This window comes from Monodon monoceros, unplaced genomic scaffold, assembly GCF_005190385.1.
Source record: "Monodon monoceros isolate NGI ecotype Baffin Bay Population unplaced genomic scaffold, NGI_Narwhal_1 Super_Scaffold_14, whole genome shotgun sequence".
In the NCBI taxonomy this organism is placed as follows: Eukaryota; Metazoa; Chordata; class Mammalia; order Artiodactyla; family Monodontidae; genus Monodon; species Monodon monoceros.
This window is the reverse complement of record NW_021703770.1, coordinates 9255223-9270064: the sequence shown is the minus strand read 5'-3', so window position 1 is coordinate 9270064 and position 14842 is coordinate 9255223. Positions and strand designations below refer to the sequence as shown.

At 51.7% G+C, this 14842-nt stretch overlaps 1 protein-coding gene across 1 annotated transcript; it reads left to right on the top strand.

Annotated features, from left to right (window-relative positions):
- Positions 1–1105: 1105 nt before the first annotated feature.
- GSDMC (gasdermin C) lies at positions 1106–5819 on the top strand. Its single transcript, XM_029223228.1, has 5 exons — positions 1106–1322; positions 3864–4003; positions 4325–4454; positions 4902–4974; positions 5654–5819. Exons 1-5 carry the CDS (start codon positions 1106–1108, stop codon positions 5817–5819), a joined length of 726 nt encoding a protein of 241 aa, XP_029079061.1.
- Positions 5820–14842: the final 9023 nt, after the last annotated feature.

Here is a 14842-nt window from a genome sequence, read left to right as displayed (position 1 = left end):
TTGAAAATTCTGTCTTTATTCAACACTCAGTGAACGTTCAAAAACTGAATTCTATATAACTGGGAAATCTAATTCCTCTTTGCCCAGAAGAGAGCAATTCCAATGAATTACTCTCATTCAATGTGGTCTGTAAAATGCACTTCACATTTTTGTCTACCCAGCTATTCACTATTTATTCATGTCTGCATCCTTACTACGCTGGTTTCGATTACTACCTACACACAGATAACTCAAACACTTGGATCTCCAGGGCATTTCTTAGCTCTGAGCTCCAATCTATACGACTGCCTGGAGTTCATTTCTTTTTTGTGTTTTTTATAAATCTTTTTAATTTTTTTCAGATTTATTGAGATATAAATGACAAATAAAAATTGTATATATTTAAGGTTTACAACTTGACATTTTGATATACGTATATACATTGTGAAATTATCACCGTAATCCAGCTAATAAACATATCCATCACCTCACACACTACCTTTTGTGTGTGTGTGGTCAGAACACTTAAGATACGTCCTCAGCATATTTCAAGTATACGATACAATATTGTTAACTATAGTCACTATTCTGTACATTAGATCTCCAGGATTTTTTCATCTAGTACAACTGAAGCTTTGAACCCTTTGACCAATGTCACTTCATTTCCCCCCAGGCCCTGGACACCATCATACCCTCTGCTTCTTCTATGAGTTTAGCTATTTGAGATTCACATACATATAAGATCTTGCAGGGCTTCCCTGGTGGCGCAGTGGTTGAGAGTCCGCCTGCCGATGCAGGGGACACGGGTTTGTGCCCCGGTCCAGGAAGATCCCACATGCCGCGGAGCGGCTGGGCCCGTGAGCCATGGCCGCTGGGCCTGCGCGTCCGGAGCCTGTGCTCCGCAACGGGGGAGGCCACAACAGTGAGAGGCCCGCGTACCGCAAAAAATTAAAAAAAGATAAGATCTTGCAGTATTTGTCTTTCTGTGTCTGACTTACAACCTAAATTCACCTCCTATAATGTGCGTCCCTTCGGGAAGAATATCAAGTATCTGTACGAGGTTGCCCACTCTCTTCCCTGCCTCCCAACGGAACTTTGCACTCCCCTTCCATCCTCTCCTAGCAACATGCCCTCCCTGTTTGAGCCTATTAGCAAGGATTTGGTCAAAGAGCTTGGAGACAAAGACCTGAGGCCTGTCAAATACCTGTTGAGCACCAATAAATTCCGTCAGCTGGCGCTATTATGGAAGAAGAAGGGGACGCACGCACAGTTCTGGGGACAACCTGCTGTTCCAGTAGAATACACCCTCATGGATATCCTGGAGCCAAGTTCTTCAGTCCCAGGTAGTGTCAACCAGGGACGAAGGAGGCAAGGAGTGAAAAACAAGCGTGCTCAGATAGATTCTTGGTGCAACACCCAAGAATCCCTAAGATTCTTGCACAGGTAGATATCAAACCAGCCTTGCCTAAAGGCACAGGGCAAGGAGCTACGATTATTTGAGAATCTACCAACTATCTGGACCCAGGCACTTTTTTAGCATATTGAATACTTACAGCAGCCTCTGAAGTTAGGAATAACATCGCCATTTGCATAAGAATAAATTGAAACTTACAAAATAATTTGTTCAAAGTTAACACACCTGGGAACTGGTAGAACTGGAATCCAAATCAGGTCTGTCTGGCTCCAAATCCCAAACATTTTCTGCTCAGTGAGCTGCATCCTGGGGCTGATGCTGTGCCTGGAAAGAGGATGCTGTGTCTCTCCTGGACCACTGTTCAAGTGATGCCATCATTTCTTAGGGCTAGGGCGTTATCCCTTGATGAGGTGCTTAGTTAACATGCAGGTTCCAGGTTTCTCTTTAGAGAATCTGATTCAGAAGAAACAGAGTGAGGTCAGGGATTCTGAGTTTTTAAACAATCATCCCAGGTGATTCTGATGCAAGGGGTCCCCAGGCCACACTGAGGAAAGCTGCCCCACCTGATCCGGAGGAAGAAGCTGGGGATGGGCTCGGGGGGGACTACAGGTGCAGGGATGTGAAAGGATCCAGCAGGAATAACCTGGGCTCTCCTGACCTGGCTTCTTCCCCATCCAGACATTCTTTTCATCTCAGATGATGATAAGTGGAAAACCTTTCCAGAGGTGAGTTCCTGAGCTGGGCAGGTTCTCTGCCTACCCCTGAACTCTGACCCCCTCTGGATGCTAATAAGAGCCATGCAAGGGGCTCAGCCAGCAGACCCAGAGGGAAGCTAACCTCCTCCACAGCCCGCCAACTGCTTCTGTCTTTTACAAGCCATAGACTCTTGGGGCCACAGAGGAAGGCACCTTTCTCGTGTGTGTGTGTGTGTGTGTGTGTGTTTGCGCGTGCGTGTGTGCACATGTGTGTGTCTTGGGGGAGCGGAGGTTAACTCTTGGTGAGTGAGTCCTTCTGTTTACTTTCCAGAAGAGCGTCAGCTGCAATCGGCGATGGGCGAGTGGGTGATTTTACAGCCAGAAAAGTGGGATCTGATCCCTCCCTGAGGCCTCTTGTCACAACCAGAATGCCACGTGATTGCCTCTGCTGTCCTTACCCAAGTCGCTGGGTCTGGCTCCCTGGGAGGGAAGGGGTAGATAGAAAGGGGACGGGGGTCAGGGAAGTAGGGGGCAGAGGGGCAGAGAAACCGAGTGCCTTCAGAGACTAACTCTTGGGTAAGGATTTAATTTCTCTTCTAGGCACCATCCTCCCAATGGGTGAGTGTGTGTTTCCTGGGATGGGGGATGGGTCCTAATGGCACACATACGTCTGGAGAGCAGGGCAGATGGCCCCTGCCTTTGCCACCACTGCCCCGGGGCCTGGCCCTAGTTTCTGTGGAATGGGAGGGGTTCCACACGACCAAGGAGGGGGAGGGACAGACAGGGATGGGGGCAGGAAGAGGTTAAGCAAAAGGGAGAAGGCGTTAAGAGGGCAGGACTCTCCAAAATGTCTCAAAAGTAAAGTTGGGGGATGAGAAAGGGAGATGATCACTTGTGACTCTCTTTCCAGGAAGAATACGGGAACCCACTGGCCAAGGTCAGTGTTTATTAAGAGGGAAGCTGGGACTTCCTGGGTGGGAAACTGCAAAGCCAACTACCCAAAAGGTGGCTTGCATGCAACTTACAAAACTGAGCTCTACTTCCAAATCGACGCTTTGTTCAGCCCCATTTGTTCATTCACTCATTCGTGCATGCACGCAACAAACACTTGTTGAGGACTTGTTGGGCAACAGGCACTATTCTGAGCAGTGGGGATACGGCCGTGGACCAAACAGAAATGTCTGCCTCACTGGACCTCTCCCTCTCGGCAGATCAGCTGGAGGCCACCTGAAGTCTCCTAGGAGGAGCAGAGAACCCCCAACTCCATTCCTTGCTTAATTTTGTGTGGTCACAGACGATACAGGCAGAATTACATGATAAGGAGGGTAGTTCATGTGTGCCAGGTACTCCCCCAAGCATTTTACATACATGAACTCATTTAATCCTCATAACCTTCCCACTAAACAGATGTGGAAACTGAGCCCAGAGCACCTAAGATTCTCATCTCTAGAGCCCAACGTTAGAATCCACGTTATTCTAGACGTGTCCCAGAAAAGAGCACTTGGTCATTTTCTTCCACTTCCCACGACCTCTTTCCAGAATCTCCTTCTCTCCTCCCTGCCTTCTACCCCACCCCAGGTCCCTTCACAGCACTAGGATTGCCCATCATTTTAGCCTATTATGATAGCTCCATCCCCAGAGCTCAAACATGCCGTCTGCAGAGATGCTTTTGGTTGGTAGATAAACGACATGTAGGTGCCTGGCTTATCACACCACGGATGTTCTAATCAGAGAACTGTCCCCACTTTCTGGTTGATGTTGATGCCTGAGGACAGATTTCAAGCACCTACAAAAGGAGGTTTCCAGGGAAATGGAGGCAATGGCCCAGCTCCCAAAGGACACTCAGGATGCTATTCTCCATAATATCCTGGCCAGGCTCAAGGACCGAGAGGCTCTGCAGGACCTCATGGACATGGCGGGGGGGTCCCACTCTACCTAAGGCTGATCAAAGTTGTGAAGGGGCAGGTTTAGGAGACAGACTGCCAAGATACATGGGGAAGGAGGGCTGCAGAAGGGGGTCCCAAACGCTGGTCCAGGCACAATGACCAGGTCCAGGGCATGCAGCCCACATGCTGAAGCTGCTTGGAATCTGGGGGGAGGTGAAGATCCCGCCCCCTCCCACCTTGGTTAATCACTTGTAGACTCAAAAGATACTGGCAAAACTGCAAAACAACATCACTATTGCTATTACTATTATTGTTGTTGTTGTATTACTAATAATACCGGTTTCCTGTAGTTGGATCGGGGCCCCTCGGATCATCTGGACAGCTTTGGTGGCACCTTCCTAAGTGAGATGCAAGAGGACTCAAGAAATCTATGGCTCAAGTTAAGACTGCACATCATTTCCCTCCTTAAAGCCACATTGGGTAAGCGTGATTTGAGGGAAATATGGGAACGTCACAAATTTGGCCTCTAGACCCAAAAAGGATGGGGTTAGATGCCACCCACCTCTCTAAAACCCGTCTAATACCATGGTCTTCATCTCACATCACGCCCCTCTCCAAGGTCAGGAGGAGTCAGTGAGATAAATTCAACGTATGATACAGAACCAGCCCGGGATCTAGAAAGACCAGCCCAAGTTCACCCAACCTATCATTGGGTGTGGATGATTCCAGGCTCCAGCCTAGAATCCCACCCGCTGGACCATGTTATGTAGCATCCTGGAGACCATCCCAAGAGCAGAAGGAGGGAACTCGCCTTTCAGGTCAAGCGGGTTTTATTCCTCTGCCTTCGGGAGGTCTCCTAGTTCACAGTAGGGAAGAAAAATCTGACGACTCATCACTCTCTCTCCCCAAATGTCCCCTCGTTCCCAGGGCTGAGTGACACCCAACATGAGCTACTGGCCTGGTCCGTGGAGAAGAGGATCCTGCTCCAGCAGCGGGCGCTGGGAAGAAATCAATCCCCAGGGGCCAGCCTCCAGGGATGGGGGTGAGGGAGCCAGGGATAAGAATGATCCTGAGGAAAGAGAGGTGACGTAAGATTCTGCTGAGAGGGGAGAAAGGATCCCGTGTGGCCACCGGGAATCATCTGGCTGCCTCTCCCTCTGGGGAGCAAGCCCGTTGGGTGTGAGTCTACCTCAGGGGGGTCTCCGTCTCCATGGCAACCCCAGCAGAGGGCGCCCACAGTTCTAAAAGAGGAATACAAGTTTGGGGGGGCTCAGGGAATCTGAAACACCTCTGCTTTCCTCACACAGTTACCATTTGCAAATTGCTCTTTCTCTCTCCACATACATGTATACATGAGTACATATGTGTGCACAGACGTATGCACATACACACACACATTGCACACATGTACACATACACATGTAATTCCAGATACCACTATTCTGCAAGGTCAATGTTAGTATCACCATTTAGCAGCTGAAGAACCAAAGCGCAACAATTTCCAATGACATATCCAAGATCACACTGATCAAAGGACAGGACAGGACGAGACTCCTGGTCCCCTTGACTCCATGACTTTGCCTCTTCCATGACCCGGTGAGGCCCCTGGCTCTCGGGACAGAAGGTTTTGTCTCCTGATCTCAAAGGCTGACCTGCAACACCTGACCTCATTTCTTCCAGGTGAAGAGCATCCTGGAGCCCAACTTCAAGTACCCTTGGAACATCCCCTTCACCCTGGACCCCAAGCTCCTCACCCTGCTGCAGGTAGAGGGGTTGGCCATCACCTTCAGCCTGCTGGAGGAGTGCAGCCTGAGGGTGGCTCCCGACAGCCCCAAGGCGACCTGAGACCTGGAGGCCAAGAAGCCCTTGTTCGCCCTGTACGGGTCCCTCTCAGTGCCGCAGCAGCTGGCCGAGGCCTGAGCCCTCCCCGGGGCGCTCAGTCCAGAGAGGCCTGGCCACACCCCAGTCTGTGCTGTGAGCATCCTTGGTGCTCAGGGAGCCTGGGGCCATGCTTCTCTGCCTCTCCAGTTTGGGTGCACAGGGACCAACAAAGACTCGAGGGAACATTCTGGGGTGACAGAGATACTCTGTATCTTGTAAAAGGTTTATGAATTTGTCAAAACTCAACAGATAGCATCTAAAGATGTGAGCACTTTACTGCGTGTTAATTTTACTTCAAAGCAATGTACACAAGTATTGAACTCTCGTTAATATGCACTCTGAATTGTATTGGGTAAAGTGTACTGATGTCTGTAACTTACTTTGAAATGTATCAGAAAATAAGGTGAATTGATGGATGGATAAAATATGTGATCAAGGAAATGTGGTGAAATATTTAAAACAGGAGTTCTTTTTTATTCTTGAAATGTTTTTGTATGTCTGGAATTGTTTCAAAATAAAAATTACCCCCACACACACACAATTATATCTGTATGTCCATCAGTCATCCTGTGAGTATTCCTGACTGTGCCTTCTGAGCTGTGGATTAGGTTCTTCGTCATTTAAGGAAGATTCACTCAACATCATTAAACACGTTATACATTCTGTTTGTTGAATTCTCTGTTTCAGTCACCAAATGTCCTTTGGGTCCTCTAAATACACTGTATCTTGTCTAATTGCTCTAATCTCTCCTTTTTCCCTTTGCATTCTCTGAGATCAGAGCAGGTCTTTCCTTGATGTCTGTGATTTCAACCCTCAACTGCAATTATCGTTCTACTGCTTTTCTAATTTATTAGTTCAGAAATTGTCATTCTGATATTCAATTTGTTTCCTCAGCTTTGCAATCTCCCTTTTCACTTAATTCTGTTGTTTCATCTTCTCATCTTTGAGGTCTTGCTTTATTGAGATGATTTTGCTTTGATACAAAATAATTAAGATACTGTGTGCTTTTCTTTTTTTTAATTATTTTGTTTATTTTTGGCTGCATTGGGTCTTCACTGCTGTGCGCAGGCTTTCTCTAGTTGCAGCGAGGGGGGCTACTCTTCGTTGGGGTGCACAGGCCTCTCACTGCCGTGGCTTCTCTTGTTGCGGAACAGGGGCTCTAGGTGTGCGAGCTTCAGTAGTTGTTGCTCGCGGGCTCTAGGGCGCAGGCTCGGTAGTTATGGCACACGGATTTAGTTGCTCCACAGCATGTGGGATCTTCCCGGACCAGGGCTCGAACCCGCGTCCCCTGCATTGGCAGGCGGATCCCTAACCACTGCGCCACCAGGGAAGTCCTGGTGCGCTTTTCATTAACCTAACTTTTCTACCTGAATGGATTCTTCCACTGTCTTTTTTCCCTATAGTGTTTGCACAGATGCCGTGTCACCCTTTTTTTATTCATCTTGCTCGTCCCCAGCCTGAGTGGCTCTGTCCAAACCCTCTATCTGCACAAAGACGGCAGGGTAGTAAGCGTTTCTTTCTTCCCCACGACCAGAAACGAGACCTGTTTCTCTGCTGCTGCAAATTATTGTTTGGAGCCTGTTCCTACTGGCTACGGTCATGCATGAAAAAGGAGGGACTCCCCTGGGCTCTGAGGAGTCCTGGATGGCTGGCCTGGGCTCTGTCCTGTCGTGTATGGATTGGCTAAACGCCCCGGGCTTGGGCTCCCTCACCTCAGCAGAGGCATTTGCCTCTCTCTCCGCACAGAACACCTCTCTGCGTCTTCAGAGAGGTCAGTGTGTGTTGGGGGAAGGGCTCAGGGCTCTTAGCTTCCTTGAGAGCGTTCACCTGGCTTCCCTGGGGGAGAAGAGGTGAGTCAGCACCTGGGCAAGACACTCCGTCGCTGAGACCCGGCTACAGGCGTGGCTATCACTTTTCATTAACACAGTTCTGCTTCCCCTAAACACTTGCTTGTGGTCAGTGTCGCCCCTCTTCCCGGAAGCCATGCCCAGGCTTGCCCTCTTCCAATCCATTTTCTCCCCTCCCCACAACGGCTCAGCCAAGCAGACGAGGGGGAAAAGATTTATTTTTAAAAACTCTCGGGACTTCCCTGGTGTTCCAGTGGTTAAGAATCTGCCTTCCAATGCAGGGGACACGGGTTCGATCCCTGGTCGGGGGACTAAGGTCCCACATGCTGCGGAGCAACTAAGCCCGTGCACCACAACTAGAGAGAATCCCATGTGCCGCAACGAAAGATCCTGTGTGCCGCAACTAAGACCGGATGCAGCCAAAAATAAATAAATATTAAAAAAAAACAAAACTCTGGCCTTGGGTTAAGAGCCTGTAAAGTGGTGCACGGCACTCCAGCCTCCTCCTGTTCCCCCAGAAGATCTTGTCTGACTCACGTTTTCTGTTCTCTCCTGTGTTGAAATGTCCTTGGATTTTTTGTTTGTTAACGATCGTGATAATTAACTCTGGGTGCTTAACATTTCCTCTTTTCTCTTTCCATCCAGCAAAAAGACAACAAAAGGATACATTCCAGAAGTCTCTCCTGTCACTAATGGGGCACAGAAGTGGCCAGAGAGCCCTTTTGTTCACAGAAAGTTCCAGTTCACCCCCCAGACAGCCTGTCCCGCTCTCCTCACCTTCTCTCCAAGCTGGGAGTTGTGAGCGTGGTCTTTCCCAATTGACTCCCTTCTCCCAGCGCTTCTGTAGCAGGCAGGAGACTAGAAGATTCTTCCTGGGGGCACAAGAGAAAAACCTACTGGGACTTCCCTGGTGGTCCAGTGGTTAAGACTCCACGCTCCCAACGCAGGGGACCCCGGCTGGGTCCCCGGTCAGGGAACTAGATCCCGCGTGCCGCAACTAAAGATGCTGCAACAAAGATCCTACACGTGGCAACGAAGATCCTGCGTGCCGCAACTAAGGCCCAGTGCAGCCGAATAAATAAATAAATGTGAAAAAAAAAAAAGAAAAAAGACCTACTGATATTTGTGCCTAACACAAATACATGAAAATGAGCCCATACCAAAATATTTTGAGGACATTTCAGGACATGTGGGACGAAGTGAAAATCCAGGGGGAGAAACAGGTTATTTACAAAAGATCTTATATGAGAATGACTTTAAAATACAACCACACAGCAAACTAGAGGCAATGGAGCAATGTCTTCCTAAATTTTGATGGAAAATTATTTCCAGTCTCTAAGTCTATATCATGTTTGAAGGTAGAATAAGGGCATTTTCAAACAAAGTTTTTTAAAACAATGACTGCCCATGTTCCCTCTTCCAGAAAGATGTAAGAGGATGTGATACACCAAAGTGAAGAGAAACATGAGGAAGACGCTGGCTACTGAGAAAGGAGATTTAGTGTGGAAGAGAGACAGGGGGATTCCCAGGATGACACTCAGTGCCAGGCCAGAGGACAAAAAGCCCTGACCTGAACAGATAGGAAGGCTCCTGGAGAGATTTCTCCAGGAAGATGAAATTGATTTAAAAAAAAAAATACCTTGAATCTGAACATAATAGGAAGAGATTTAATCATCTGGCAGAGTTTGGATTTAATTAGATATAAATTCACAGAAAATAGAAAAAAAAAGTAAAGAAAAAAATGACGATGAGAAACTATCAAAATCCTACAGGAAAGGAAAAATAATTAGTTTACTAATAGCTGAGTAGAGTTTACAGAGTCACAATAATATTAAAGAACAAAGAGAATTATAATTCTATTGAGAGGATGAGGGATGGGACTTGTGTGTGGTGTAGAGGAAGAGGGGGCCCTAAATCCTCATCTTCCCTGGTGTAAGCCCATGGATAATGCCTACAACTCAGCAAGCTTCTTATTTAATTGACGACAGATACAAAAGGCCACATCTTGTATTATCATAATACATTCTGTGGGCCCTGGACACCGTGCCCTAATGGAGGAGTCAGCCCCTCACTTCCCTCCCCCCCTGCCCCCTTGTATTCATTTATCTGAAATATCTAGAATAGGCAAATCCATGAAGTCCATCAGTGGTTGGGGTGATAAAAATGTTCTGGGATTGACTGCAGTGGAGGTTCCACAATGCTGTGAATACACTCAAAAGCCACGGAAGTGTACATTTCCAGTGTGTGGATTGCATGGTGTCAACACAGTGCTTTAAGAAAGAGAGAGAACAGAGGCAGCTACCAAGACAAGCAGCAAAAAGACTTCAAAGCGATGCCTCTGGCGAGAAGCCAGGAGGAGATGGGGCTGACCGGGAACGGGAGAGTCTGAGGTTTAAAAAAAAGAACTTGGGCACAATTTGATTCTTTAAACCACGTGAATGTATAACTTTGATTAAAGAAAGAAAAACAAAGCATAAATATTAGCGTACGTCTAAATGCCCTTGTTGAAAGCTGGAGAACCACCTCCATGGGTCAGGGTCAAGGTCAGGGTCAGAGGGAGGCGTGGGAGACCCCGCCCCCGAGGGGCCACGACTGCGGGCGGGGCTGGGGCTGGAAACCCCGTGGCCTGGGCAGGGGTCCTAGAGAGTTCCTGCGTGGGGTGCAGCCTGCAGTCCAAGACTGGCACGGCCGCCACGCCACGGCTCGCGGGGACAGCCGGCCCGGAGCCTCAGGTAGGGACTGGGTGGGGCGGCGGGTGGGAGGCCGGACCCGGGTCCTGGGGGCGCGGCAGGGTTCAGCGCGAGGGCGCCCCACAGCGGCCCCGCGGGGGAGGTCAGCCCCGGCCCCCGCCCCCGCCCCCGCCCCCCACCCGCCGTTTCCCCGAGCTTCCCTCCCTTCTCGGGACCCCTCTACTTTGGAGAGCGTCTCTCTGCCTCTCCACGAGGCGTGCCCCAGGCTGTCCCCCCCAGGGTCCTCTACACGGCCCCACCCTGAATTCCTCACCGTCTCCTGGAGGGCCCGACGGCGACTCCTCCCCGCGCTCGTGCGACGTGCCTCCGGCGCCCCCTGCAGGCCCGATGCAGGAACGTCTGCCGGCCGCTCTTTTGCCTCCTGCTGCTTCCTGCACCCCGGCCAGGTGGGCACCTTCCTCCGTAAAAACATTAAAATTACCATTTAAGACTGTACTGGCCCACTCCTAACCATACGTTACATTTCTCTTTGGCCTTAAGTGTATTGGTATACAGATGACTATTCTAGTGTTAAGTATTATGACATTCTCTTAGAGCTAAAGGTTTTCTTTCTTCTGATTTTAAATAAATTAAAACATTTTTGTGGGCCCTGGGCACCATGCCTAATGGAGAAGTCAGCCCCTCACTTCCCTCCACCCAACTTCCCCCCGGCAGGGGAAAAGTCTGTCCCCTCGGGCTGGAGCCCATGGTCACACCCTCTGGATATAAGCTCTTCAAGTCTTCCCTTTCCACTCGGCTGCCCAAGCTCTCGTCCTAAAACACGCGCACTGGTGTGCAGTGCCGCTGCCCTGCTCACGAGCCCTCTGTGGCTCCCAGTGCCCTCCGAGGTAAAGTGCCCACTGCAAGGTCAAGTGCTATCAAAGACTACAGACAAAACGCTACTGGAGTCCGGGGGAGCGAGGGGTAGTTAGAGGATCGTCCTAGATGCATCTACCCAGAAACCCAATGATGTGGGCTGGGAGAAGAGAGGACTCCCCGTTCCCTTCCTGTTCCACCCGCATCTCTTCTCCCCGTCTTTGGACCGTGCCTGGGCCCCGCTACCCGGGAAAAGGAGGCGGGGCCAGGCTGCAGAGGGTAACAGCTTATTAACCTGTACCAGCGCTGTTCTAGGTTCGTTACAAACAGCTCGTCGGTCCTGGTCACAATCCCACAGAGGAGGTATTACTATAGATAATAATAATCTATAAATATTTTATGTAAATATGCATCAAGTTCCACTTAACAGATGAGGAAACCAAGGCACAGAGTAAGTAACATTCCCAAGGGAACAGCTGTTCCAAAACTGAGGAGTCCCTGGTCCTCGAGTTTCTTGGGGTCCCGCGCAGGCAGGTGGGGGGGGTGACTGGAGGGATGTTTCCGGGGGGGTTGACCACCTGTGATTTCCACCTACAGGCTGACTTTAGCACCCAGCTGTGGGCATGGGGAGCAGTCTTCACAGGGCGCCCCACTCCTCACTCTGTTAGAAGCTCAGCTGGCTGGCAGCCTTCACCAAGGCCCCCGCATCCACAGCCCTGGATGACACCCGCTCTGCTCTTCTTAGCCCTCAAGGAACATGTCATCCCTGTTCTCGAGGGGCACCAAGAGCTTGGTCAGAGAGCTGGGTAGGAAAGGCGAGCTGGTGCCCGTGGACAGCCTGGCCAGTGCCCTGCGCCTGCGCCCCTTCTGCCTGGTGAGGAAGAAGCACAGACGCCACCTGTGGCCTTGGGACGCCCCCCTCATCCCCACAGACTTCTCCCTCGTGGATGCTCTGAAGCCCGGCTCCCCCATCCCAGGTACCTTCAGGTGGGGCTGGCAGGCGGCAGAGTAGGGGGACTGCAGGGCAGCTCCAAAAAAGATCCACGTGGGTGAGAAAGCTGACACCCTCCTCCTGGGCACACCGAGCCCCCCGGGCCTGCCTGGCCTGGAGCCACACCGCGGGCACCCCGGCTAGCCCGTGCCTTCCGTGTGGGCAAAGGATGAACCGTTTTCTTCCTCCTGTCCCGGCTGTGTGATAGTCATCTTCATAATTTCAATCACCATAATGGCTAACAAGGATGAAGTGCTTGCTGTGTGTCATGTTGGCAATTCCTCAGTTAATCCTGACAACCACCCTTAGAGGAAGACCCTGTCATTCTTCCCTCCCTTTTGTAGATGGGGAAACTGAGGCTCCAGGAGTTAGGTGCCTTCTTGCCCAGGGTCATACCCAGCCAGTAAGTGGTGGAGGCCAAACTGGAGCCCGAGGCTGAGGCTTAGCCACACTCAACCCTTCCTCCCTGGCTTCAGCCTGGACCTCTCTCCCCGCAGAGGTGAGCCGCAGCGAACCCATCCACCTCCGGGAGATGGTGGCAGGAGCCGTGACGGGGGGCGTGAGCGTGGGCACCGGGCTGCAGGGGAGCGTGACGGGGAGCGGCGTGGTGAGCCACAGCTCTGCCCTGGCTGTGCAGACCCTCAGGGTTCCCCCCAACACCTGGGAGACGCTGGTGGAGTAGAGGTGAGAGTTGGGGCACATCAGCCAGGCGGGCTGGGCTCTCCTCTCTGTGGGCACAGGTCCCCCGGGCTGGAGGGGAGCGTGGGGGGCAGGAGAGAAGAGCCCAAGCCTCCTGCCAGCTCGAGGCCTCGAGTAAAGCATTCTGAGGCATGGGCTGGGACGGGGGAGTCCACTATTGGCAACGAGCCCAGGGGCCCAGGGAAGAGAGAGTGGGCAGTGAGAGGGACTCATGTTACGTCAGAGATTTCAACCCCGATGTTTTTAAGGCCAGAAGAGGAAACAGAAATGCGGTAGCTGCCAGGTGTGAGGCGACAGGGCATGGTGGGGACTCCAGCAAAGCGGGGACACATGCCTGCCTGAAGCTGGTAGCTGCGTCTCAGCTGCACCTGGTTATTGCCAGGCAGCAATGTGAGCGCAGTGGCACTGATTTTTGAGAGAAGCTACAAATGGGTTTTTTTGGTGAAATCTACCAGTTTTAATATTATCTCAAAATTTCTAAATGCCACGTGAGCCAAGTAACGTATGCCTTTTGCCTGACTGAGCGGGCAGAAAGCCCGGTGGTAGCCTCTGGGCTGGACATCTTAAACCCTGTAGAAGACAGATGTCTCAGAGTTCCGTCAGTTTCTCCCCTTTGCGACCACGCCCACCTGACCCTGAACTCTAGGCCGGAAGACAGGCCAGCTGCCCGCTTCGAAAGGCCCCTGAGCGGGGGAGCCCTGGAGAGCAGCCCCACCAGCTCTGCCTCTTCTCCTGCCCACACCCCACACCCCTGGCAGGAAACTGAGGACTCCGAGGCCCTCGTTCCTCAGGGAGCTGCAGAGCCGGAAGGAGAGGGAGAGCCCGTCTGTGGTGACAAGGCCGTGGAGGCTGCGCAGGACGTCACGCTTCAGAGCCTCAGCCGAGGAGACGGAGCGGGGCAGCTGTCACTCCTCCGGCCCAGCCCTTTCAAGGTGCAGGGGGTGTCCCGGGGGTGCTGAAAGCCAGCAAGGGGCCCACCCCTCCACCCTAACTCCTGCCAAAGAGCTGCACCCTGGAGGTCGCCCCATCTAAACCAGGAGTGGAGTTCCTGGGCACTTGAGTCGTGGTTCTCAACGCTGCGTTTTAGAATCCCCTGGAGAGGCGTTGTGTTGTTTTTTGACTATTATTTTTTAAATACCAGCACCCAGACACACACACGCACACGCAATCTGTTTTAACTGGTCCGGACTAGGATCCAGTTGCTGGTCTTCTTTTAACTCTCCCAGGTGAGTCTTACCTGCTGCCGGGGAGTAGTATCACAGTGCAGGGGGGTTTGCATCCGCTTTGGAACTGGGCGTGACTGGCTGCGAATCCCAGCTCCACCCCTGGCTGGCTGGGTGGCCTTGGACAAGTCACTTGACCCTCTGAGTTTGACTTCTCTGGTCCATGAAGCTGGGCTGCAGAATCGGGGTGAGGATTAAGCAGCGATGTGAGAAAAGTGCCGGACGTGCTGAGGGCAAGGACAGTCAGTGTTCCTTCCACCTGTCTTCAAGACCCGGGCCTGCTCCTCGGCGGCTCTGTTCCTTGGTCATTCAGCGTCCATGGACTGCCAGTCCCCACTGTGACGGGGGGGAGGCTGGGCCCCATGCCAGCATGCTAGGGCTCCGGAGCTCTCGTCTCCCACACATCGAGTTGCTCTCTCAGCATCAGCTCTGGGCCCCAGCTCTCGCCATCCCCGGGCGTGCAGGTGAGTGCCAGTCGATAGCCCTTTTCCTGTGGGAACAGGGCGATAACAGGGCCACCACTGGCCCACATCAGGAGCCCCGGCTTCCTAGCACCCCCCAACAGCCGCCCCTCTGTGCCTCGGTTTCCACCTGCCCAACGAGGGAGGACGACTTCGAGATCGCTTGGCGGCTGTCCAGCTGCAGGGCCCCAGGATTCCAGCTCAGCCTTTCCCAAAGCGAA

What these genes read in the sequence shown, in the direction of transcription:
- GSDMC (XM_029223228.1), top strand. Translation starts at nt 1,106, where the DNA reads ATGCCCTCCCTGTTTGAGCCTATTAGCAAGGATTTGGTCAAAGAGCTT. An exon ending in GCCAAGTTCTTCAGTCCCAG is followed by an intron (nt 1,323 to 3,863) that starts GTAGTGTCAACC and finishes GCCTGAGGACAG; the next exon opens with ATTTCAAGCACCTACAAAAG. An exon ending in CCTCCTTAAAGCCACATTGG is followed by an intron (nt 4,455 to 4,901) that starts GTAAGCGTGATT and finishes CCTCGTTCCCAG; the next exon opens with GGCTGAGTGACACCCAACAT.